The sequence below is a fragment of the Schistocerca piceifrons genome, chromosome 1 (genome assembly GCF_021461385.2).
Source record: "Schistocerca piceifrons isolate TAMUIC-IGC-003096 chromosome 1, iqSchPice1.1, whole genome shotgun sequence".
In the NCBI taxonomy this organism is placed as follows: Eukaryota; Metazoa; Arthropoda; class Insecta; order Orthoptera; family Acrididae; genus Schistocerca; species Schistocerca piceifrons.
Genome location: NC_060138.1, coordinates 1,044,095,722 through 1,044,123,445, shown reverse-complemented (window position 1 = coordinate 1,044,123,445; position 27,724 = coordinate 1,044,095,722). Strand labels below are relative to the sequence as shown.

Genomic DNA, 27,724 nt, shown 5'->3' with positions numbered 1-27,724 from the left:
CAGACAAATGGAAAAAACTGGTAGAAGCCGACCTTGTGAAGATCAGTTTGGATCCCACAGAAATGTCGGAACACGCGAGGCAATACTGACCCTACGACTTATCTTAGAAAGTAGGTTAAGGAAAGGCAAACCTCCGTTTCTAGCAATTGGAGACTTAGAGAAAGCTTTTGACAATGTTGACTGTAATACTCTCTTTCAAATTCTGAAGTGATAGGCGTAAAATACAGGGAGCGAAAGGCTATTTACTATTTGTACAGAAACCAGATGGCAGTTATAAGGGTCGAGGGGCAGGAAAGGGAGGCAGTGGTTGAGAAGGGAGTGAGACAGAGTTGTAGCCTCTCCCCGATGTTATTAAATCTGTATATTGAGCAAGCAGAAAAGGAAACAAAAGAAAAATTCGGAGTAGGAATTAAAATCCATTGAGAAGAAATAAAAACTTTGGGGTTTGCCAACGACATTGTAATTCTGTCAAGAGACATCAAAGGACCTGGAAGAGTAGCTGAACGAAATGGACAGTGTTTTGAAAGGAGGATATTAGATGAATATCAACAAAAGCAAAACGAGGATAATGGAATGTAGCCGAATTAAATCAGGTGATGCTGAGGGTATTAGATTAGGAAATGAGACACTTAAAGTAGTAAGTGAGTTTTGTTATTTGGGGAGCAAAATAACTGATGATGGTCGGAGTAGAGAGGGTATAAAATGTAGACTGGCTATGGCAAGGAAATCGTTTCTGACTAAGAGAAATTTGTTAACATCGAGTATAGATTTAAGTGTCAGGAAGTCTTTTCTGAAAGTATTTGTATGGAGTGTAGCCATGTATGGAAGTGAAACATGGACGATAAACAGTTTAGACAAAAAGAGAATAGAAACTGTCGAAATATGGTGCTACAGAAGAATGCTGAATATTAGATGGGTAGATCACGTAACTAATGAGGAGGTGTTGAATAGAATTGGGGAGAAGAGGAATTTGTGGCACAACTTGATAAGAAAAAGGGATCGGTTGGTAGAACACGTTATGAGGCATCAAGGGATAACCAGTTTAGTACAGGAGGGAAGCATGGAGGGTAAAAATCGTAGAGGATGTAAGTTGTAGTAGTTATTCGGAGATGAAGGGGCTTGCACGGGATGGAGTAGCATGGAGAGCTGTATCAAACCAGTCTCCTGACTGAAGAGCACAACAATAACAGTTGGCAACTGAGTTTCCTCTCATCTGGTCATATGCTGGAGGCCGTACTACAGTTCTAGATATGAAACATAAGCCTTTTTTATGTTCCAAACTTTTTTCTTCACAATTTTCATCTTTTTCCACGACAATAGAAGCTAACAAGATAAAATGTGGGATGAAAAAAGTGTGGAACATAAAAACACGCTTATGTTACATATTTAGAACGGTAATGTGACCTCCAGCATATGGCCAGGTGAGAGGAAACGCAGATACCAACAGAATCGCTAAGAACCGTAAGTAATCACTTATTATGTAGAAAACGAGATGTGAACTGTTTTATATTCTACAAATAAAACATATCAAAACTACATCGTTCTATTATAGATCCCACTGACGATGCCTTTCATTGAAAAAGGCGAAACGTTTCTCGGAAAAATAAAATACAGCGCAGCAAAAAAAGGTGTTTTTATTTACAAAACCAATATTATTGTCCTTGCTGCGGAGGATGGCCAGGCAAGAAAACTTGTTTGTAACAGATATTCCCATAACTACCATAGTTTGATTTGCATTTTTTGACATGGTAAACACTATACAACAAAAAAACTATTAACTAAAAACAAACTACTCTAACGTATGAACTCCAGTCTCCCAGAAACATATTGCTATCAGTAATGGATCAGCTCTTCACTGTGAGATCAGTAGTGTGAAAATATGATGCATTATCTTCCAAGGTGTCATGAGACCCACGATTTTCTCCATGTGCAACTGCATGTCTACACTGAAGCTATAAAAGCTACTAAGATTGCCTGGCACAATCATTCCATAAAGTAGCATTCTGAGATTAAGATCATATAACATGTACGTGTTGTGTAGTAACTGAATAAAAATCTTTCATGTGGGGCCTTTGCTTCAGGGCATGATTGTCCGTTTTTTATTGGTGTAAATGTTTTCACTGTTAACATAAATTCTTTTATTTTTAATTGTTGTGTCTGTTTAATAAGTTCCTTTATACATCAGTGCACTATGTAAGCAACAATAGGTGACACAAATTTTTTAAAACGAGCAGAGACATTTCATCTCCGGTGAAGCATCATCAATAATAGTTAAAAATGGAACTAATTCAGCCATAAATTCAGTTTAGAACATATTGCGACTCCACTGGGCACTGTGGCACAATATACTTTTAATGTTAAAAGTCAGGACACACGCTGAGCAAGAGCAGTACATTTCCTGAGAGAATTATGCAGAGTACTAGCTACAAATATGAAATTCGTTTGTTATGCAGTTGAAAAGGGAATGAAGCAGGATTTTAGGTTATCCTTGCTCTTATCCAACTCTATATTGTTGTGAAGGAAAATTGGAAAGTGAATTAAAGTTGAAGAGGATGTAAAAACTTTGAAATTTGCTTATTACTTTGTAATTCTGTCAGAGATGGCAAAGGACTTGGGAGAACAGTTGTATGGAATGGATAATATATTGAAAATATGTTCTAAGTAAGATGAACATCAACAAAAGTGAAATAAATATATATGGAAATGGTAAAATTAAATCACAGGATTCTGAGGCTAGCAGAATAGGAAATGATACACCAAAAGTACTAGATGACTTCTGCTATTTAGACAGCAAATTGTATACTGATGGCTGAAGTGGAGAGGATATGAAATGCAGATTGGAAATAGCAAGAACAGCGTTTCTGAAAAAGAAGAGTTCAATAATGAACATAAATCCAAATACTAGGAAGTCTTTTATGAAGATATATGACTAAAGTGTAGCCTTGTATAGATGTGAAACGTTGATGATAAATGGTTCAGAAAATAAGAGAATATAAACTCAGGAAATATGCTGATACAGGAGAAGGTTGAATGCTACATGAATACAACAGACAAGTAATGAGAAGGTACTGAACTGAATTGAGGAAAAACGCTATTTATAGTACAACTAGACTAACAGAAGGGTCTGGTGGATAGCATATACTGTGGCAGCAAGGAATTTTCAATTTTGTAATGTAGGGAAGTGTGAGTGTTCGTGGGGCAGGGGGGAGGGTGAAACTTGTAGAGGAGGATCAAGGCTCGAGTACACATCACCTGCTTGATGTGCAGTTGTTTTCTTATTCTTTCATACTTTCTATTTCTGGACTGTATAACGATCTATTGTGTTAAGAATTAGTTGTCTAGATTGAACTAAAACTCTACAAACCGTCAATATCTTCTGGAGATGACATGTACTTGGCTTTATTCTTCCTGAGAAATGTCTAGAAAATGTAGGAGACAGTTAAATGTGGAATCCAAACAACAGCGCTATTCGACTTTTTCATATGCACCATGTATTGGTAGAAAAACGCTAGGATCAGAGATTAACTCCTGAGCCTAGGTTTACCAATGAGACATTTAAGTATTAGAGATGTTGAGTGACATAATTGTTTTATATCTTTTAAAATTTATCCACTATGTTCTCAGACACATGTAATTTTAAATTTATGGCGATTGATCACATTTATTTATTCACTAGGTATTTTTCAATACAGGATTATACTGAATTTTTGTAAGAATTTGGTCTCATTTCTATGATTGTTGAGAGTTTATCTAATATGCTGTATTCTCCAAAATAATTTTGTAGAAAAAACATTTCTTTGTTCTTCGCTGCCTTAGTAATGGTGCGTTTCCTTTTTGTGAGTATCTATTCCTCAAAAAGATCAAAAAATAGTAATACAATGTCACCCATGAACATCGAGACTGGAAAAAGACTAGCTTCAAGAGATATAAACTGAATGTGATCACAGCTAAATATCTATTTATGAGTAGTCAGTACGTGAATATTAGCAATGTGGCACTGTAGAGAGCTGTTGCAATGAGAAAAGTTTGTTTTGTAAGTTTCTACATGCTAAAGCCAATATTATCAAAAAGGGTTATGTTGTATGGTCATTGTTCACAACATTTGATCTATCAAGGTACTGATGAAAATAGTTTTTGTGTCTTAATGGATTTAAGTAGTATTATGAAACAGTATTTAAGAAGTCTTAAGGATGATTTTGGTGTTATGAAAGATTCCAGTAAGTTAGAATGAGCAATATCTCATGAGAAAAGGTGCTAAATATGACAAATATGAAACAGAAGCCTACTAACATGCAATTCAAATGTACCTGTCTTGTCACTTAAACTCAAAAACAGACATTCCATTATAGTAGAATATATTTAGGTAACAAAAATATTTTCATATCTTTTGAGCAATTGAAAATGATTAAATTTGAAACTCTACTGTTCAATATATATACAAATTACAATTCAAAGATTCTCATAAGTGATTACAATACAGACTATTAAGAACACTCTTTTCTATAACTAATGTTCCTTTATCAATGAGGAAGCCACATAAACTTGCTGCTAATAACTTATGATGAAACCTATAAAGTTATAGCAATGAAGATAAGTGTTAGGAAAGTAATCTACACTCAGTTTTATCATAGCAGAACTTACTATCAAGAAAATTACAATTCATGAAATAGCATTTAGATATTATGACTGTAAACAATTCCTTATAAAGGTTTTTCAATGTGGTGAGTCACAAAGGGGCATGTATGAAAACTTTTCTGACAGACTGCTTGGATCAGTTAATAACACTTATTGTTTTAATATTCTCCCCGTTACATTCTGAAACTTAGGATACATTAAGAGCAAAACGAAATTAAATATCATGAATTTGTGAATTATCTTACATAATTTTACACTAAAGAATAGCAATTCATTTGGCTGAAACTAGAAAGTTAATCATGTTTATGAGAAACTCCACCCCATGGATAAAATTAAAACTATAAAGTTATAGCATTAGAAAGAAACAGTAGATGTTAAACACAGCAAAACGAGTCCAGCAATAATAAAAATCAAAATTATAGTTAAAACAACAGTGTCACGCATGAAAATTTGTCAAAACCTACAGATACATTTAATAATCGTTAGCGGTAGTATGCCCATTGGGACTCCAAAACATTTTGACCAACCTTGAACAGTGATGATGCAATATGTGGTCACTGACCATGAACACAACATCGCAAGTCATGATCTTTGCATCAACGGCATGACAGGCCATGTCTCCTTCTCAGTGACATCTCATTGGTGGGAAAATTTAAAAAAAAAAAAAAAAACCTCATGAATCAAGCAGTCGAAGCGTATACACACACACACACACACACACACATTTGCATATTGACAATACGCTAGAGACCAGTTGGTATTGTGATGCGAATTAGTTGTAGTTGGGCTCTCGGCCAGGGCGGAGTGTACCAAGCTTGGATAGTGCATTCGTCGGCACTGCTCTGTAGCCATCTTAATGCTTTTATAGCGTGTCCGTGCCGTGGTCGGTCGTTGCTTAAGTATCAGTATGGATGGATAAGTAGCAAATTGTGGCATGTAGATTAAAATTATGCATGTTATCAGAAGTGTTAATGTTTACTGAGTGTTCGAATAACTTATAATTCGTGACCCCTGAACAATCGTTTTTCACACTTGAAACTATCATCATAGTATAAAAAAAACTAAACTCCGTCTGAACAGGACTTGGAAGGTCCAACGGCACCGACTGGCCGCCGTGTCATCCATAGCCCACAGGCGTCACTGGATGCGGATATGGAGGGGCATGTGGTCAACACACCGCTCTCCCGGCCGTATGTCAGTTTACGAGACCGGAATCATCATAATGTGCCTGGAGGAATTATTTAATGAGATTAACTCCACGGAAAGTTTGTAGGAAAAGTAAGGAGGGACAGCGATCTGATATAGCGGGCCTGATGGAATACATGGTCGACTGGGTCGTTATACATGGGGACCATTGACAAGGACGACGCATCCTGCAACAAAGGTTGGATCCGGGACCTGATTGCCAGCGTATACGTATGGCGATTGAATTAGACGTTTTAGCGGCGCCTCGACTTCCAAGCAACGTTGGTCAGGAAAAGAATGATAGGCGGTGAATAATCTCATTTTAATTATAATTTGCGTGTGCAGTATACAGTTGAACAACAATGTCTAATCAAACAGAGAATGGTAACATAATCGACGGAGAGGACAGTGTTTATCAGGACAGTGGATCTTGTTACTGAATCAGAACTATGTGATAGAATTCAAAATGTGGATGTTCCAGGAAGCGAAAATACCAATTAGAATGTAAATGTTGAACCCTGTGAGGCAGTAACAGATAACAATAGGGTTGAGGTTGTAAGAAGAGAGGACGTACTGATGCAGTTTTTACAAAAAATGAACTCTGATTTGAACAAAAATCTTGATGATCATGAGCGAAATCTGAACAAAATATTCTAAGAAAAAAGTAAAAACTGGACAGAATGTTAGATCAAAATATGATGAATTTTTCGTAATGAGTTTCAAAGTCAGTTTAATAATTTCGCTCAGGAATGTAGGAAACCAGCTGATGAGAAACAATCGGAATTCATGCACAAGGTTACAATACAGCGTCAAAAGATGGAATCAGATGTAACTGAGATACAGAAACACGTCAACCCACGAACGGAAGTAGAAAAACAAGTTTCACTGAGCAGCGCCGTTACAAATAATGAGGCAGTTCGAGTTCAAACTGCGTGTGAGGAAGATAAAAAATCAGTCAAAGTAGTATCAGGTGTGGAACAACAATGTTCCGATCTAGAATCAAAAATACAGACTGGAAGACACAATGATGAATGTAATAATATCTCATACCACAGTAGATACAAACACTATCTGGCAAGAAAGACAAGAAACAGAAATGTCAAATGCGAGAAAATCGTGGTAAAGGTTGTTGTAAAAATCTTGTTAACAGTGAGCACGAATTCAAAATGAATCAGAAAAAATCGACATTTGTGTAAGACCATGAATGCAGGTGCTAGGATATGGGGAAACCGTGTATCCGATCAGTATACTACATATGCAGGCTTTGAAAGTGCGTTTCTCCGCAAATACTGGTCGGGCGAGAAACAACGAACTTCATCAAAAACACTGGGAGCGCAATTGTTATCTTGACGGTCCTATTAGTGATGATGATTTGATCATAATTTTGATAAAGCATTTACTAAAAAAAAGGGAAACAGTGTCGCGAATATTTGATGATTTTGGGGAGTTATTAAATGTTATTGATCGTTTAGAAGAACCAGATAATGAAGAAACGCCGAGAGGAACCGAGCGAAATTCGACTCATCGTAATCAACAGTTTTATCGAAATGATGCACCGCGGAAAGATAATTACGGACGTCAATCGTGGGACCAACAACGCAACAATCAACAGCGACACAACGACACACGAGGGGATGAACGTTGGAGAATTTACCGGCTAATGATGAACAAATTCGAAACGATGAAGGCAGAGAAAATGATTCTGGTAGTCGTAACCAGCAGACAATAGGTGATGGTAGAGTTCTGGATCGTTTGCCACTCAGAGATACAGATGACAGACATAGACAACACGCGCGATCTCCTGTAAACTACAAGTAGTTTCGGATAAGACCCTCTCCGGGACGTCTGAGCAGTCTAGTGGGTCAAATAGGAGAATACAAATGATTAAATGTGAAACTGCAGATATTAGGGCTGAACTGCTGAGAGGAGATACACATGACGTAGATGAAGTGTTGAATCCTGTGACAGAACTTAGCGTAACTGGTCGGAAAATTGCATATTTTTGGATTCTGGTAGCGATACTACGGCGATCTCTAAATGTTTGAATGAACAGCTCCGTGAAACAGAAGAGGTACCTGTTTTCCCTCTCAATAGTGTGCATATCATTACAGCACCTGGGCACAGAAGTCGTGCTCTTACTGGACAGGCACCCATTAGATGCAAGATTTTAGATAGACATTTCAACGTGGTGGTATTGATTCTTGATTCTTTGACTGTGTATTGGATTTTTGGCAATGACTGTCTAGCAGAAAGAAGATTTAAGACTGGTTATGGAAGAGGATGTTTAAGTATCTGTGATGGGGATGATGAATTGGTGGTTAATTTCGTCGGTTTAGTAGAAGAAAAGGAGGACTTATCTGCAAAAATTAGGAATTAGTGTGATTCAGAAGAAAACAGATGACGAAACTGAAGCGCCAGTATATATGAAAGATAATGTGTCCAGAGAAAAGCTTGAAGAAGTTAGAGACGTCATGTCAAAAATTCAGGAAAAAATAGATGGCTTAAGGAACTTGCCCGCTTCTTATGAAGAAGTTTTACAAAAAGTTTTACGTATGCATGCTAAAGTACCGGGTGATCAAAAAGTCAGTATAAATTTGAAAACTTAATAAACCTCGGAATAATGTAGATAGAGAGGTAAAAATTGGCACACGTGCTTGGAATGACATGGGGTTTTATTAGAACCACAACAACACACCATATTGCTAGACGCGTGAAAGATCTCTTGCGCGCGTCGTTTGGTGATGATCGTGTGCTCAGCCGCCACTTTCGTCATGCTTGGCCTCCCATGTCCCCAGACCTCAGTCCGTGCGATTATTGGCTTTGGGGTTACCTGAAGTCGCAAGTGTATCGTGATCGACCGACATTTCTAGGGATGCTGAAAGACAACATCCGACGCCAATGCCTCACCATAACTCCGGACATGCTTTACAGTGCTGTTGACAACATTATTCCTCGACTACAGCTATTGTTGAGGAATGACGGTGGACATATTGAGCATTTCCTGTGAAGAACATCATCTTTGCTTTGTCTTACTTTGTTATGCTAATTATTGCTATTCTGATCACATGAAGCGCCATCTGTCGGACATTTTTTGAACGTTTGTCTTTTTTTGGTTCTAATAAAACCCCATGTCATTCCAAGCATGTGTGTCAATTTGTACCTCTCTATCTACATTATTCCGTGATTTATTCAGTTTTCAAATTTATACTGACTTTTTGATCACCCGGTATTTTCAACAAACCGGGACTTATGAAGGTATGTAAACGTCATATAAAAGTGTTGCCACGTGAACCATTTAAAATTAAATCATATTCGAATACCAGTAACTAGAAGAGAGGGCGTGGGAGAGGAGATTAAACACATGGTGAAAAATGACATAACTGGAAGATCATACAGTGAATATTGCAATCCGATCCATCCAATCATGAAGAAAGATGGATCTGTAGGCTTGTGCTGGACGCTCGCAATATTTTGCACCAGAGAGATCAGTCCGCAAACATAGAGGAGAGTTTGCATAAGTTTGCAGGTACTTTTTTTTGTTACCTTAGTATCTTGACATGACAAGTAGCTATTGGAAACTGGAACATCAAGAGTGAAACCGAAAGTATGCTGCGATTTTGTACAGTGGACGGTGTTATCGTTTCAAACGAATGCCAGCCGGCTTAAACATTACGTCAGCAGCATTGGTAAGAGCTCTACATGAGATTCTTGGAGAGGAACTCTTACAGGACGTAATCGTGTACATAGATGACGATTTAATTGCATCTCGTTCGTGGGAAGAGCACATGTTTACCCTCGTTCAGGTTTTGAATACATCTGAATCAGCTGGAGTTGCACTCAGTTTGCAAAAGTCGGAATTCGCTCAAAAGAAAGTCCAAGTTTTAGGACGTGTTATCTCGTCAGCGTCAGTGAGCCGGATCCGCAGAAATTAGAAGCTGTACGAAACGCAAGAAACTACTTCGATCTTTACTTGGGTTCTGTGGGTAGGAGAGGAGTACTGGCAGAAATAAAGCTGTGAGGACGGGGCGTGAGTCGTGCTTGGGTAACTCAGATGGTAAAGCACTTGCCCGCGAAAGGCAAAGGTCTCGAGTTCGAGTCTCGGTCCGGCACACAGTTTTAATCTCCCAAGAAGTTTCAAGTTTCTGTGGGTATTACCGTACAAACAGTTTTCAACAAAGAGAACCATTCAGATTGTTCACATACTTTTGGACATGGAGTCCATTTACGCAATTCAGATGTGTTTCTGACATGAAAATACTGAGTATGATCAATATCTTTACGTATTTTTGATGAATAAATCAGACCGTTCCCTAACTTTTGAATATGGCATGAGAGCACGAGCGAGAAAGAGAGAGAGAGAGAGAGAGAGAGAGAGAGAGAAAGAGAGAGAGATGAATTTGCTGAATGGTGCCAATTTAGGCATTTCAAGTTAAGCTTATGTATTTTTTCATTTTCAACATGGAAATACTGTAGTACTGGCAATATCTTTTTTGAAAGTGGCTCCCTTTTACGAAATTCACCTCCCATGAACCATGGACCTTGCCGTTGGTGGGGAGGCTTGCGTGCCTCAGCGATACAGATAGCCGTACCGTAGGTGCAACCACAACGGAGGGGTATCTGTTGAGAGGCCAGACAAACGTGTGGTTCCTGAAGAGGGGCAGCAGCCTTTTCAGTAGTTGCAAGGGCAATAGTCTGGATGATTGACTGATCTGGCCTTGTAACAATAACCAAAACGGCCTTGCTGTGCTGGTACTGCGAATGGCTGAAAGCAAGGGGAAACTACAGCCGTAATTTTTCCCGAGGGCATGCAGCTTTACCGTATGATTAAATGATGATGGCGTCCTCTTGGGTAAAATATTCCGGAGGTAAAATAGTCCCCCATTCGGATCTCCGGGCGGGGACTACTCAAGAGGAAGTCGTTATCAGGAGAAAGAAAACTGGCGTTCTACGGATCGGAGCGTGGAATGTCAGATCCCTTAATCGGGCAGGTAGGTTAGAAAATTTAAAAAGGGAAATGGATAGGTTAAAGTTAGATATAGTGGGAATTAATGAATATCAAGAGCTCAGATGGAAACCCAGTTCTAAGCAAAGAAGGGAAAGCAGAAAGGTGGAAGGAGTATATAGAGGGTCTATACAAGGGCGATGTACTTGAGGACAATATTATGGAAATGGAAGAGGATGTAGATGAAGATAAAATGGGAGATACGATACTGCGTGAAGAGTTTGACAGAGCACTGAAAGACCTGAGTCGAAACAAGGCCCCGGGAGTAGACGACATTCCATTGGAACTACTGACAGCCCTGGGAGAGCCAGTCCTGACAAAACTCTACCATCTGGTAAGCAAGATGTATAAAACAGGCGAAATACCCTCAGACTTCAAGAAGAATATAATAATTCCAATCCCAAAGAAAGCAGGTGTTGACAGATGTGAAAATTACCGAACTATCAGTTTAATAAGTCACAGCTGCAAAATACTAACACGAATTCTTTACAGACGAATGGAAAAACTAGTAGAAGCCAACCTCGGGGAAGATCAGTTTGGATTCCGTAGAAACACTGGAACACGTGAGGCAATGCTGACCTTACGACTTATCTTAGAAGAAAGATTAAGGAAAGGCAAACCTACGTTTCTAGCATTTGTAAACTTAGAGAAAGCTTTTGACAATGTTGACTGGAATACTCTCTTTCAAATTCTAAAGGTGGCAGGGTAAAAATACAGGGAGCGAAAGGCTATTTACAGTTTGTACAGCAACTAGATGGCAGTTATAAGAGTCGAGGAACATGAAAGGGAAGCAGTGGTTGGGAAGGGAGTGAGACACGGTTGTAGCCTCTCCCCAATGTTGTTCAATCTGTATATTGAGCAAGCAGTAAAGGAAACAAAAGAAAAATTCGGAGTAGGTATTAAAATCCATGGAGAAGAAATAAAAACTTTGAGGTTCGCCGATGACATTGTAATTCTGTCAGAGACAGCAAAGGACTTGGAAGAGCAGATGAATGGAATGGACAGTGTCTTGAAAGGAGGATATAAGATGAACATCAACAAAAGCAAAATGAGGATATTGGAATGTAGTCTAATTAAGTCGGGTGATGCTGAGGGAATTAGATTAGGAAATGAGAAACTTAAAGTAGTAAAGGAGTTTTGCTATTTGGGGAGCAAAATAACTGATGATGGTCGAAGTAGAGAGGATATAAAATGTAGACTGGCAATGGCAAGGAAAGCGTTTCTGAAGAAGAGAAATTTGTTAACATCCAGTATTGATTTAAGTGTCAGGAAGTCATTTCTGAAAGTATTTGTATGGAGTGTAGCCATGTATGGAAGTGAAACATGGACGATAAATAGTTTGGGCAAGAAGAGAATAGAAGCTTTCGAAATGTGGTGCTACAGAAGAATGCTGAAGATTAGATGGGTAGATCACATAACTAATGAGGAAGTATTGAATAGGATTGGGGAGAAGAGAAGTTTGTGGCACAACTTGACCAGAAGAAGGGATCGGTTGGTAGGACATGTTCTGAGGCATCAAGGGATCACCAATTTAGTATTGGAGGGCAGCGTGGAGGGTAAAAATCGTAGAGGGAGACCAAGAGATGAATACACTAAGCAGATTCAGAAGGATGTAGGTTGCAGTAGGTACTGGGAGATGAAAAAGCTTGCACAGGATAGAGTAGCATGGAGAGCTGTATCAAACCAGTCTGAGGACTGAAGACCACAACAGCAGGGAGGAGATGTCTGCCTTTATTGATTTTTATGATATTCATATCGTTTTCAATATTGCTTGGTCTATGGTGTTCTTCGTTTAGATGATCCAAAAATGTTGAATGATTTGTACTGTATGTGAACGCTCTGATGTGTTTTTTATATCTTGTGTCAAACATCCTGCCAGTCTTTCCGATGTTCATCTTCTCACAATCTCTGCAACTGAGCTGATAGATACCACATTGTTGGTATCTGTCTGGTTTTGATTTTAGTTTTTGGATGTTCTTTTGTATGGAATTGTTTGTTTTGTAAGCAATGTTTATGCCTTGTTTTTTGAATATGTTTTCTATTTTACGAGTGAATTTGTTGTGGTAGATCATTATATGCCATTTTTTTTGTTGTAGTGCAAGTTGTACGAGTTATTGTGGTTTGGTTACTTTTTTTTCATTATTTGTCTCTTTATTTTTTTGTTAGTTTGTCTACCATTGTTTCTTTGTGTCCATTTTTATGCTATATATTTTATAATGGATAATTCTTTCTGGTAATTAGAAGTGTTTAGGGGGATCCTGTTCAGCCTGTTTAACATGTATCTGATTGCTGTTTGTTTGTGGTTCTGTGGGTTTGAAGTTTCATTTAAGACAATGTCACCTGTTGTGGGTTTTCTGTGTATGTCATATGTGTGTTTATTATTGTCTTTTCTTATGGTTATGTCTAAAACGTTGAGTGTGTTTTCTTGTTCTTCTTCTATTAGGATCTTTATGTTTCTGCGTACAGTATTTATGTCTTTGTTTAGTTGTTGTATTCTGTCCCCCCCCCCTCCCCCCCCCCCCCCACCACTCGCAGCTTCATTTCACTTCTCGCTCCTCAGCTTCCGCTCTAACTCACACTCCATCATACTGCTATATACTTATGTCCACTAATCATAGTTTCCCCCTCACATAAAAAAATATTCTCTCCATCGCTATTCCTTGTCTGCTCTTATACAGAAATATACTTGAATAGAATTACACACATACAATAATCTAATTTTTTTTTTAAATTGTAGGTCAAAGACAAAATAGTGGCAAGGTTATGCTGGTTACCGTACAAAAACACAAACAGCAACACACACTTGAAGTACAAAAACAAACGGAATACAGGTGTGTGCATTAAAGTGTGTTGTGAGAAATGCATAGTGCTGCAGAACATCTAAAAATTTGACCAAAATTATCAGTGTCTAGCACAGAAAAACAACGATGTGTTAGCACACAGCATTTCCCGATGTAAGCGAGAAATCAGTCAAAAAATCACCGTAAATACAGATAAGCCTATTCTTAACGAACTGTTTTTCGATCTGAAAAGCAAATCAAAATGTAAATAACTTAACTACAGACCACTGATTATGCTTTACCTCAATAAAGCGAAACGCGTCTGGTGAAAAATTCACGCATTTTTGTAGTTTAAACGACGGATCAAAAATACCCTCATGAGCAACAGCGAACTACAATTAAAAAGTGACGAGTATACTAACATGCATAACAAGAAGTTACAAACTTACGCACCAGCTTAATACATACACATCAATGAATTACTCTGAAGGAGATTTCATACTCTATGGACAATAGATTTTAAGCAAAGTTATTCAAGTCTTCCTTTGAGTTAGTGTAGCCCATGCTATTGCTACATTCTTTTCCTCTGACATGCCTCCACTAGTTCAACAATAATTTAACTCCTTTTGTCAAACATGTTTTAACTTTGCATATGTAATTAATGAGCACATAGCTTATATTATTTGACCCTTAATGTTGACAAAGGTATGTTTATTTCAGTTGCTATTGGACCAGCCAGCATTAATACTTATGTCTGTTGTTATGCCTACTTCATTTAATTGTTATTCTAGTAGGATCATAGTTTACAGAAAAACTGGAGCTTCTCGAAAATTGAAAGGTGAATTTATTTATTACTACCACATTCGACTGTGTACACTTTCTTGTCTGTGTTGAAAATCAGTTTCTCTGTTATTTATGTTATCATTTTAACCTTTCTTTCTATATTTCTTTAAGATCTGTTCATGCCAGAGTTATTTTTCCTTAACAAGCTATTATTTTCTTAGAAACTGCTTCACGCACTATATAACGGTAATTTTTTTTGACAATCGATTTTGGTTACTGACAGTCCTTGTGCCATAAAAGACGTATTTAACTATCAATTCTACTTATGCATCCATATCTGTATTTAACAAGGAACTTTGTGTACGAGGGTCACTTCTCTCCCTTCCTGTTCCAGTCGCGAATAATTCGCGGGAAGCCTCCCTGTGAGCTCGAATCGAACCAATTTTATCTGCATGCTCTTTTCGCAATATACACTCCTGGAAATTGAAATAAGAACACCGTGAATTCATTGTCCCAGGAAGGGGAAACTTTATTGACACATTCCTGGGGTCAGATACATCACATGATCACACTGACAGAACCACAGGCACATAGACACAGGCAACAGAGCATGCACAATGTCGGCACTAGTACAGTGTATATCCACCTTTCGCAGCAATGCAGGCTGCTATTCTCCCATGGAGACGATCGTAGAGATGCTGGATGTAGTCCTGTGGAACGGCTTGCCATGCCATTTCCACCTGGCGCCTCAGTTGGACCAGCGTTCGTGCTGGACGTGCAGACCGCGTGAGACGACGCTTCATCCAGTCCAAAACATGCTCAATGGGGGACAGATCCGGAGATCTTGCTGGCCAGGGTAGTTGACTTACACCTTCTAGAGCACGTTGGGTGACACGGGATACATGCGGACGTGCATTGTCCTGTTGGAACAGCAAGTTCCCTTGCCGGTCTAGGAATGGTAGAACGATGGGTTCGATGACGGTTTGGATGTACCGTGCACTATTCAGTGTCCCCTCGACGATCACCAGTGGTGTACGGCCAGTGTAGGAGATCGCTCCCCACACCATGATGCCGGGTGTTGGCCCTGTGTGCCTCGGTCGTATGCAGTCCTCATTGTGGCGCTCACCTGCACGGCGCCAAACACGCATACGACCATCATTGGCACCAAGGCAGAAGCGACTCTCATCGCTGAAGACGACACGTCTCCATTCGTCCCTCCATTCACGCCTGTCGCGACACCACTGGAGGCGGGCTGCACGATGTTGGGGCGTGAGCGGAAGACGGCCTAACGGTGTGCGGGACCGTAGCCCAGCTTCATGGAGACGGTTGCGAATGGTCCTCGCCGATACCCCAGGAGCAACAGTGTCCCTAATTTGCTGGCAAGTGGCGGTGCGGTCCCCTACGGCACTGCGTAGGATCCTACGGTCTTGGCGTGCATCCGTGCGTCGCTGCGGTCCGGTCCCAGGTCGACGGGCACGTGCACCTTCCGCCGACCACTGGCGACAACATCGATGTACTGTGGAGACCTCACGCCCCACGTGTTGAGCAATTCGGCGGTACGTCCACCCGGCCTCCCGCATGCCCACTATACGCCCTCGCTCAAAGTCCGTCAACTGCACATACGGTTCACGTCCACGCTGTCGCGGCATGCTACCAGTGTTAAAGACTGCGATGGAGCTCCGTATGCCACGGCAAACTGGCTGACACTGACGGCGGCGGTGCACAAATGCTGCGCAGCTAGCGCCATTCGACGGCCAACACCGCGGTTCCTGGTGTGTCCGCTGTGCCGTGCGTGTGATCATTGCTTGTACAGCCCTCTCGCAGTGTCCGGAGCAAGTATGGTGGGTCTGACACACCGGTGTCAATGTGTTTTTTTTCCATTTCCAGGAGTGTATACTCAAGAGCAGTGCTTTTTTTCTGAAAAAAAGTTTGAGGGTACTCCGACATTGGCTATAATGCAGCGAAAATTACTTATTACTGAAGCATGGGATACCACCCGTCTGCTTTTAGCCATGACGACATCAACATGTCGAACTAAAAAAAATGTATCGGACTCTTCAGTTGACTCTAGCTCAAATGAAGCAGGCGATACCGAGAAACACCCAAACATACAAGAGAATGTGGTATCGAACACTACAGTTTACCATCACTTCAAATGAAGCATGCGATTCCCATCAACTCCTGAACAATAAAAGGAAATGGTATCGTACACTTCAATTGACTATAATACACCTCAGATGAAACAGGTGAGTCCAATCAACCCTCCAGTCAATGACATCGCTTTCCCCACAAAAACTGTATTGTTATCGTTCGTATTGCAGTTACCAATACGAAAAATGAAATAAAAAATTTACGTCCGTGAAATAAATCTTTGGCATTCTTCAAAGTTCTCAACATAGTAAAAAAATTACTTTGTCGACGAAAATGTTTAGGGGTACGCATCCCCCAGCGTTCCCCCAGAAACACAGCACTGCTTAGCAGGAAGCATTATATTCGTTGACTTTTCTAGGAACATTAATAGTAAACCAAACCGAGATGCAGAACGCCTCCCTTGTAGCGTCTGCCACTAGACCTGGTTTATCATCTCTGTGACCTTTTCGTGCTTACTAAATGAACATATAATGAAAAGTGGTGCTCTCCTGTGGATCTTCTATTTTTTTTCTATCAATCCCGTCTGTATTGATTCCGTAGTGACGAGCAATAGTCGAGTATCATTCGAACGAGGGTTTTGTAAGCTGCCTCCTTTGTTGGTGGACTACATTTTGTGAGTATTCTTCCAGTGAAGCACAGTCTGGTATCTGCCTTTTCTGCGGTTACTTTTATATGGTCGTTCCACTTCCAGTCATTCCACATGCATACTCCTAGATATGTTGTGTAAATAACTGCTTCCAGTGATTGTTCTGCAATCGTATCATCATGCAATAATGGGTCTTTCGGTCTATGTATTTTCAATACGCAACATTTATTTATGTTGCGAGTCAACTGCCACTGCTGCACCGTGCATAACTGCATCATTCGTGAAAAGCCTCATGGAACTTCCGATGTCCCCTATATATATATATATATATATATATATATATATATATATATATATATATATATATATATGGTGGTCCATTGATAGTGACCGGGGCAAATATCTCACGAAATAAGCATCAAACGAAAACTACAAAGAACGAAACTCGTATAGCTTGAAGGGGGAAAACAGATGGCTGTATGGTTGGCTGTATGGTTTTTATTACATATTCGAGTGGAACGTAAAGAATTATGAATGTTTTAGTTGGACCACTTTTTTCGCTTTGTAACAGATGGCGCTGTAATAGTCACAAACGTATAAGGGCGTGGTATCACGTAACATTCTGCCAGTACGGACGGTATTTGCTTCGTGATACATTACCCGTGTTAAAATGGACCGTTTACCTATTGCGGAAAAGGTCGATATCGTGTTGACGTATGGCTATTGCTGCTCGATATCCTGGACGACATCATCCAAGTGTCCGGACCGTTCGCCGGATAGTTACGTTATTTAAAGAAACAGGAAGTGTTCAGCCACATGTGAAACGTCAACCACGACGTGCAACAAATGATGATGCCCAAGTAGGTGTTTTAGCTGCTGTCGCGGCTAGTCCGCACATCAGTAGCAGACAAATTGCGCGAGAATCGGGAATCTAAAAACGTCGGTGTTGAGAATGCTACACTAACATCGATTGTACCCGTACCATATTTCTATGCACCAGGAATTGCATGGCGACGACTTTGAACGTCGTGTACAGTTCTGACACTGGACACAAGAGAAATTACGGGACGGTGATAGAGTTTTTGTAACGCGTTCTATTTAGAGACGAAGCGTCATTCACCAACAGCGGTAACGCAAACCGGCAAAATATGCACTATTGGGCAACGGAAAATCCACGATGGCTGCGACAAGTGGAACATCAGCGACCTTGGCGGGTTAATGTATGACGCAGCATTATGGGAGGAAGGATAATTGGCCCCCATTTTATCGATGGCAATCTAATTGGTGCAATGTATACTTATTTCCTACGTAATGTTCTACCGATGTTACTACAAGATGTTTCACTGCATGACAGAATGGCGATGTACTTCCAACATGATGGATGTCCGGGACATAGCTCGCGTGCGGTTGAAGCGGTATTGAATAGCATATTTCATGACAGGTGGATTGGTCGTCGAAGCACCATACAATGGCCCGCACCTTCACCGGATCTGACGTCCTAGGATTTCTTTCTGTGGGGAAAGTTGAAGGATATTTGCTACCGTGATCCACCGACAACGCCTGACAACATGCGTCAGCGCATTGTCAATGCACGTGCGAACATTACGGATGGTGAACTACCTGCTGTTGAGAGGATTGTCGTTACACGTATTGCCAAATGCATTGAGGTTGACGGACATCATTTTGAGCACGTATTGCTTTAATGTGGTATTTGCAGGTAATCACGCTATAACAGCATGCGTTCTCAGAAACGATAAGTTCACAAAGGTACACGTATCACATTGGAACAACCGAAATAAAATGTTCAAACGTACCTACGTTCTGTATTTTAATTTAAAAACCTACCTGTTACCAACGGTTCGTCTAAAATTGTGAGCCATATGTTTGAGACTATTACAGCGCCATCTATCACAAAGCGAAAAAAGTGGTCCAACTAAAACATTCATTTTTATTTACGTACTACACGAATATGTAATAAAAATGGGGGTTACCATTTAAAAAACCGCAGTTGATATCCGTTTGACCTATGGCAGCGCCATCTAGCAGGCCAACCATAGCGCCATCTGGTTTCCCCCTTCAAGCTAGAGAAGTTTCATTCTTTGTAGTTTTTTCGTTTGATACTTATTTCGTGAGATATTTGGTCCGGTCACGATCAATGGACTCCCCTGTATAATGAACCTGACTTTTCTCCATTGATAATGGTATGCTGCATTCTGTTTGCTTGAAACTCTCAGTCCACCCACAAAGTTGTTCTGATATTCCGTGCGCTCGCAGTTTGTTCATTAGGCGGCAGTGGGGAGCCGAATCGAATGCCTTGCGGAAATCAAAGAACACAGCATCAACCTGCTATTGCTTTCTGGGTCTCATGGATGAGCAAAATGAGCTGGGTTTCACGTGGGCGTTGTTTCTAGAACCCATGTTGATTTCTACACAGCAGATTTTCGGTCTAGAGAAATGTCATAATACGCGAACATAAATCTTGTTCCAAAATCCTACAACTAACCGACGTCAGAGATATAGGCCTATAGTTCCGCCGCCTGTTCGACGACCTTTGTCAAAAACGGGAATGGCCTGTGCTTCTTTCTAATCATCAGGAACGCTTCGCTCCTACAAAGAGCTACGGTATACTGCTGCTAGAAGGGGGACAAGTTCTTTCACATCATCTGTGTAGAATCATATTCTTGTTGAGCTATTTCGGTTGGTTTGCTCTCCTATGGGCACTCATTTCGGTATCAGACATTTTGTCTTCGTGCGACAATTTAATGGAGACATTACAGAACGATCTTCCTTGTAAAACAACTATAGAAAGAGACGTTTAGTATTTAGACCTTTTCTGTGACGTCATCGTTTCAGTGCCATTGTGATTACAGTGTCTGGACAGATAGCTTCGATCCGTTTACTGATCTAACGAGAAGTTCGTGTCTGTTTATTACCAGCATATCGAAGATGCTGCGTTCACGAGTTGGTTCTCTGATTCACAGCTTAAGATAACTTCTGGATAAGACATTTAATACAATTCCACTTGATTTTCTGTCTCTGCTACCCGTCCTAATGACTTGACCTCCCAGTCTATAGCTAGTCAGTAGAAGCTCCGCCTACTATTATTAAATTTACGTGAAATATTCTCAAAGTCTCCGCTCAAAAGTTCCGCCATTACTGCTCCGTAGGAAACGACTGTAAAAACATCCCATGACCATGTTTGATTCACCTTCAGTACTTGTATTCATCTAAAGTATTTCGCATTCGGAATCCGTGCTAATCTCACTAGTTATTATCGTATTTTTTATGTCTATAAACACACCTCCACCACCAGCGTGTATGTGGGCATTGTTATTGTTTATAAGCGAGACTAGTTTCCGGACCTTTCCATACATTTTCCTGCAGTTAACTAATGCTATGTTAACATTTTATTCTCCGAATTGCTATGACGAATGCTACGCTGCCTGGAATCAGAACACATTAGGCCGCCTATCCTAAAAGTCCTACATATGTTGTTGTTGTGGTCTTCAGTCCAGAGACTGGTTTGATGCAGTTCTCCATGCTACTCTTTCCTATGCTTGCTTCTTCATCTCCCAGTACCTACTGCTACCTACATCCTTCTGAATCTGTTTAGTGTATTCATCTTTTGGTCTCCCTCTACGATTACATATGTACACCACACGAACTCCGCTACCCTATTTGTTGCTCTCTACGTGTAGTGCACGCCTGGCCTATTAGGGGCCACCCTAGAATTCTCCACCCGATAGCAGAGGTCGAGAAATTTGTATCCGATACCGTCGCAGAATGGTCTGTGCCCTGGTTTTGACCTTCCACTAATTTTCAAATCAGAGGACCACGATCGGTTCTAGGAACGACGCTGCAAAACGATAGCTCTGCTTCCACCTCGTGGGTGAGGATAGCTGTCTTCAACAAATTCACCCAGCCACCTGCAGGAACCGAGGATGGCCTCTGAACACTGACGGCAGACATCATTCTCGCCTACATGAGCTATGATTTCCATGTGGCTGCAATCAGTGTGCTCAACTGGCGGCGGATGCTCCTCTACGCCTCGGACAGACCCCCCACCCTCTGCGCTTGTCTAGACATCTCAGGAAGATCGGCCACAATGTAATAACTTAGCAAAATCTTGAAATGATCCATTTTGTATAACTCGTAATGTCACAACCACGTACTTCTGTCTTTCAATGTAAACTCGATTGGGAGACAGAAGTATGAGTTGTGGTATGAAAAGTTATCCCGATATGGAGCATAACAAGATTTTGATTAGTTACTGCAGTTGTGGAATCCACTGACCAGCTATTACAAGTAACTTCTCTTGCAGACCATCCATTATAAATAACTTCACTAATATGGATATGACTCACACTGCACCAGTAGAATTAACGTCTATCATAAAAACCTTGATATCCAAAAACTTTTGGGTCATTAATTAAAAGAATGTTTTTTTCTGAGTTAAGGAACATATTAAATCAATTGTGTAACCAGTCATCTATCAGCGGAACATTTACCCAATGGTTGAGACATGCTGAAGTTCAGCCTTTTTATAAGTAAGGAGGTAATGAAATACCTTCAAATTTCCATTGAATTCCACTTTTGCTAGCATTCTTGAAAATTTTACTAGCAGTCTTGAAAGTTTTGTAAAAGGTGAAACACAATCTACCTTTCAACCATTTGATTGCAAATAATGCGTTTTCAAAGATACAGGGTTATCTACAGATACAGTGAGAAAGTATGTTATTCATTGGACAATAAATTATGGGTTACTGGTAATATTTTGTGTCCTACCAAAGGCATTCAACCATACAAACCACAGTATCTTTTTAAGTAACTTAGAACATTATGGAGTGAAAGGGAATGCTTCAAAATAGTTCACATCGTATCTCTGACAAGAAACAAAGGGTTTTGTAGGAAAGAATCCTTTAATAAGCTATCAGGCATCATTCAATTGTATCTTATTACATGTAGTGTTCACATTTGGGGTCCCTTTTTCTTGTGCCCTTTCTTTTTCCCGTGCCCTTATTTTTTCCTATATATATCTGTGACCTTCCACCAGTAACATTACAAGAGGCCAAAGTTGTTTTGTTTTCGGATGACACAAACATTGCAATGAATAGTAATTCAAGCATAGCTTTAGAAAGATTAGTTAATAAAATTTTCGTGGACATTAATAAATGGTTTCTAGCCAATTGTTTGTGACAAAAAAAACCTAACTTGTAACAGTCCCCCCTCTCCCGAGTAATGACGTAGATGTAGATATCTCTTTGATGATGCGTTGTTACAACATTCTAGAATTATTATATGCACCTCAGCGCATTGTACATTTACATGTTTTGTGACAAGCTTGTTATTACTTTTCAAGTGAAAATATGTTTAAGATTTTTTGACCATTTCCACATGCATGAGGAGTATGGAAGGTACATTAGCATACTTCGTTTCCTTTTGTAAATATGTGTTATGTGTTCTTGTTGTGTGAAATGTTCTACATCCTTGAGGACCTTCTCACTATGGATCAATGGAACACTAAGTGCATCTCATTTTAAACGATCTGATCTAATAAAAGATAAAACGTGTTAACAGAGCGTTTCTAAAGTACTTTATGCTTGGTGACACAGTCAAATACAACGTGTCTACCAAAAAGATACATAGAACCGACGTCAAAAATACATTACACTGCAGCAGAAACTGCACAGCAGATACTCACTCGTAGACGGCTCGCACGTACTCGGATTCGCTGTCTGCTTGGGCGTTCACGTTTCGCCCCATCGCCGTCTCTGCAAAAGAGAAAGGTACTCTTAAAATGAGAGCCTTACGAAATCGTAGTGATAAATTACGAATATAGAATTACTGAGATAAATATGTATTACTAATGTTACACACTGACGGAAAAAATCGCAACACAAAAAAAAATTAATGTAGAGTAATGAAATTTCGTAATACATTTGTCTAGGTAACATATACAGAGTGAGTCAGGAGGAAAGGTACATGCTTTGACGGGTGATACTACTGGTTATTGTGAACAAAAATCTTCTAATAAAAATATGCCCTTTTCTGAACTGCATCCAGGTAAACCAATGGAAACAGATAGGAATGGAAAAGTTGCAGGTGACGGTAAATTAAGGTAGAGTTATGTTATGGTTTGTTTAATTGTGCACATATCCTCACAGTCCACCTCAACTTCCAATTTTTTTTTAATGGTTCAAATGGCTCTGAGCACTATGGGACTTAACATCTGAGGTCTTCAGTCACTTCAATTATTGCAGCTGCTCTTGTAGACAGGTGTTGTGTCACCGATCGGAGCTCAGTTAAGCATTCCTTTACCTGAGCACAAGCACGTGAAATACAAGCGAGAAGGTCGTCACTTGTGTCCACTCTGCGCTTGAAGATGTCGCTCTTCAGCCACACCCACAAACAGTAATGCAATGGGGTAAAGACGAGTGACCTCAGTGACCAAGCAATGACTCCACGGCGACCGATCCAACGAGCAGGATACGTTGTGTTGAGATACTGTGTCACTGGTCGTAAGGAATGCGTAGGAGCTCCGTCCTGCTGAAAGTACTTACGAGCTCGTGTTACCAAAGGGATATTCTCCACGTATTCTGGTAACACATTTTGAAGAAACCCAAGAGACCATATCCGAGTAAGACGGCTATCTAAAACAACTGGACCGATGAGTTGGTCATCAATAATACAGCACCACACGTTGACTGAGAAACGTCGTTGAATATTCGTTTTCAGAGTAGCGTGCACATTTTCATTTGCCCATACATGAGAGTTGCGCTTGTTGTTGATTCCGTTGCGGGTAAATGTTGACTCATCAGTGAACAAAATACGTGGAATTATTCACTCATTGGCAATGGTCCATTGACAGAATTCTTGCCGGGCGGCAGCATCTCTTTCACGCAGATGTTTTATAATCTGCCGATGAAGGGGGTACAGCCCGTGCTCGTGTACTGTGCGTATCACTCGTGTTTGTGGAATACCAAGTTGGGCAGCAATTCTTCTAGAACTAGTAGTAGGGTTGCGTTCCACTACTTGAAGAATGTTCTCAACTTCATTAAGAGTTTGTTGTGCGGGATGTTCAGAGACAACATTTACGCTGGGAAGCGTACCTCGCTCACGCTTCTACTTACGTAGAAGACGCTGACACAATTTTGACAAGGTCGTTCATTTGTTACCTATTCACAGTTAAAAGGCAAAGAAGTTCACTGCTCAAAAGTCAGCGATATAATGTCCTCTGTCCATACTTTCCGTCAACCAGTTTCTTCCTAATAATTTTTAGTTGATAAGATGTAATCCTGGCTGAGATAAGTCTACTGATATCAAACATAAGTCTTGATTTGAGGAAGAAATTTCAGAGAACGTACATTTGGAGCACACTATTGTATAGTAGTGAAACACAGACTGTGGGAAAACCGCAACAGTAGAGAATCCACTCATGTGAGGTCCAATGCTACAGAAGAATGTTGAAAATTAGGTGGACTGATTAAGTAAGGAATGAGTAGGTTCTCTGCAGAATCGGCGAGGAAAGAAATATATGGAAAACACTATCAAGAAGAAGGGACAGGATGATAGGACATCTGTTAAGACGTCAGGAAATAATTTCCAAGGGGCTAGAACTGGAATACATCCAGCAGATATTAGAGGATGTAGGTCGCAATTGCTATTCTCAGATCTAAAGGAGAGGAATTCATGGCGGGCCGCACAAACCAGTCAGAAGACAGTTGACTCAAAAAAAAAAATCCCCTTGTATGTAAATACATATTTTTATTCTCTATCTAGTCTACTTCTTTCCTTATGTACATATCACAGACAGCGCCAGCATAATAATTAATTTTATTTTTACTTTAAACTGTGCGAACTCCACAAACCGTACAGATATGTCTCTTGTTTTATAACAGCGCAATGCAGACGTTTATGATCTTCTTGACTGAACTTGGCTGAAACCGATTTTCAAAATATCTCTTTTGAATCTACTACTAACTCTAGGCTACTGAATAATGTATATGTTCATCTCTACTCGCCACCGCCGCTTCGCCTCAGTCCGTTAATAAGTCTTCCTCTTCTCCCTGTTCAGGGCTTGGTACTTGTGTCAAACTAACTTCTCTCAATAATTTTCCAATGCAAATGGAGTAGGAAATAGATTTCAGTTTAGACACCAATGGACTAAAAGCGGTACTGCTGATGGTTCAATGATTACGTGTCTCAAGAGGCCGTATACCGTCAACTTGTAAACTTCTATGGGAAGTTTATTTAATTCCAGCGGCTACTTTGCCATCCAGATCAAAAATTTGAATTTTCACCAATCGACATTACGTTGCTGTCAAAGCTAAAAGTCTCCAACAGACCAAATTTGATAACTGCTACTGCCTCACAAAGGATGTCTCAAAATAGTGACTCGCCGTTTAGGTGTCAAAAACTTCCTTCATATCATAACAACTTCCAAAATTGCAACACGCTCCCGTTCTGAATCAATAATTCACATCTATTACCATCCAGAGAGAGTGTCAGAAAAAAACGTCAATCTCATTAAACAACCAAAGAAGCACGCGTTTTTCTTTTTCTTTTTTTTTTACCCATGGTAACAATAACTTTGGCTTTTGCGGATGGCTATCGTTGCTCATCCTTGTGGCCAGCTTCGTGCCTTTCGTTGCTATCAGCCAGCCACGGATTTTACGCCTTTCTGCATGCCTCTCGCGTTTGCATAAGCTCCATTTCCCTTTTCTCAAACACTTAACACATATATACCTAAAAATCTTAGCGCTAAGTAAATGTCAATTAATCCTTTTTTGTTGATCAATACCAGACATCGTGCGACAGTACGTTAGTTCTGTCATCATCCGTAGCAATAGCAGCACGACACTTTGGCCCGTGATGTCAAGTATAACTTCTACTCACACTAACTCGCAGGAATTGTCTACTTCAATTTCACTACAAAATAAACAACTACTAACAGCTACAAAAATGGCACCAACAATTGTATTTAATCTATCCTTCCTCAACGTCTTTCGGTCCTATTTCGACTGAACTTATCTTCTGCTTTAGCCAGCTTTCAGTTGTCTACCTATAACGATTTCAGCTTCAGTGGTTTCTTTTAGCGCTTGGAGCTCTGTTTCTTCCCCTACACAGCTACGACAACTTACAGTCACGGACTGTTCTTAGCTCTACCCTGGTCCTGTGTTTTCCTTGCACCGTTTGAGACTGAGGCCCTTTCTTATACTTCCCAAGGCCCTCTAACCTTAAAAAAATCCCAATCCACTCCACACAGCCCCCTCTACCCGTGTAGCCGGCTTCTGTCAAATTTTGCGTAAAAATACTAGTTATTTGTATAAAAACGTTATTCAGGTAATACAACCCAACTACCCCCATAGGTGGAGGTAGAGGTGATAAGACGTGACATGTAAAAATATTCGATAACGACCGATATTAGTATCACATCCATGGTTTTCGGGGTCTCTAGAATTATTGGTGACTGTCATGATGACGTTTCACCCCTAGAGTTGGGGGTAGCAGGGGGTGCAAAGACAGCGAAATATCAGCATATCTCTATAACACTTGAAAGAATTTCTACCAAAATTGGTACACATTTGTCTGTCTAGAAAAATTTACTGTGACAGTCAGATATCCCAATCACACGCATTGCAGAGTGTTTGGGTTGAAAAGGAGTGACATAAAAGCATAAATCTGGAAATCCTGGAGCAATTTCAACCAAATTTGGAATATTCGTGACTTATTAATTGAAAAAAGAATAAAAAAAAGATACTGTGGGAATAAAATATCTCCACTGACGCTAGGGATGAGGGCGACGATGAGAAGGTCTGACATGTGGGAAGATCCAAAAACATCCTGTTGGGTTTATTTCTTGGAATTAGTTTATGTGGAATAGTTTAAAAGTATAATGCGCAGTCTGTCTCTCATGAGTGCTTTCCAGCGCATCAAGCACATCGTGTGTTGCGCCAAAGATCATGCCACATGGATCAATACCACAGAGACACTTAAACTTCCTGTCTAGAGTCGGATGGCGTACAACAGATGAAAAATCAGTTGCCAGCGACAGTCTTTTTTCTCAAAACGACAGGAATTTGAATAATCAGTTTCAAATTTAATTTAGTGCACAAGAAATCAATGTGTTTCATCTATTTTGTGCATGTAAATACGTCTGCTTTGTATGTGTGTGCCTATTTAGAAAGAAAAAGAGGCATTGCAGTGCATGTCGGGCACAGTTAGCCAATAAATAAATAGAAACCGGACAAGTGGAATAAGAAACGTGCTTAACGAAGTATACAGATAGTACATCCATCCCGTGAATCGAGAATCTGGACGATTTTTGCGTTAACGATATCGATGCCGGCATAATATCCGTCCAGGGAATTCCAAGACTTTCGAGAATGTTTTACTTTTAAGTTTAAATTTTTTTGTGTAATTTCACATTTGCTATTGTAAATTCTCATTTATTTTATTAATTTAGGAGTTATGTTAACATGTTATACTAACCGGCAATTGCGAATACGTTGAATTTGTCTCCTCTCGTCCCTGTTGCGATTACTAGTAAAATCTGACAGCAGTCTGCACAGAAGCCATAGGGCTACCGTTGATGTGCAAACG

The 27,724-nt window shown here is 40.1% G+C and overlaps 1 protein-coding gene across 1 annotated transcript in view; it reads right to left on the bottom strand.

The window, feature by feature from the left end:
• Window positions 1-27,724, bottom strand: part of LOC124777454 (cytochrome P450 4c3) — a 315,881-nt gene that overhangs the window by 204,883 nt on the left and 83,274 nt on the right. Inside the window, exon 5 of the mRNA XM_047252874.1 lies at window positions 22,824-22,893. Within this exon, the coding sequence (XP_047108830.1) occupies window positions 22,824-22,893 (70 nt within the window). The remainder of the gene's footprint in view (window positions 1-22,823; window positions 22,894-27,724) is intronic.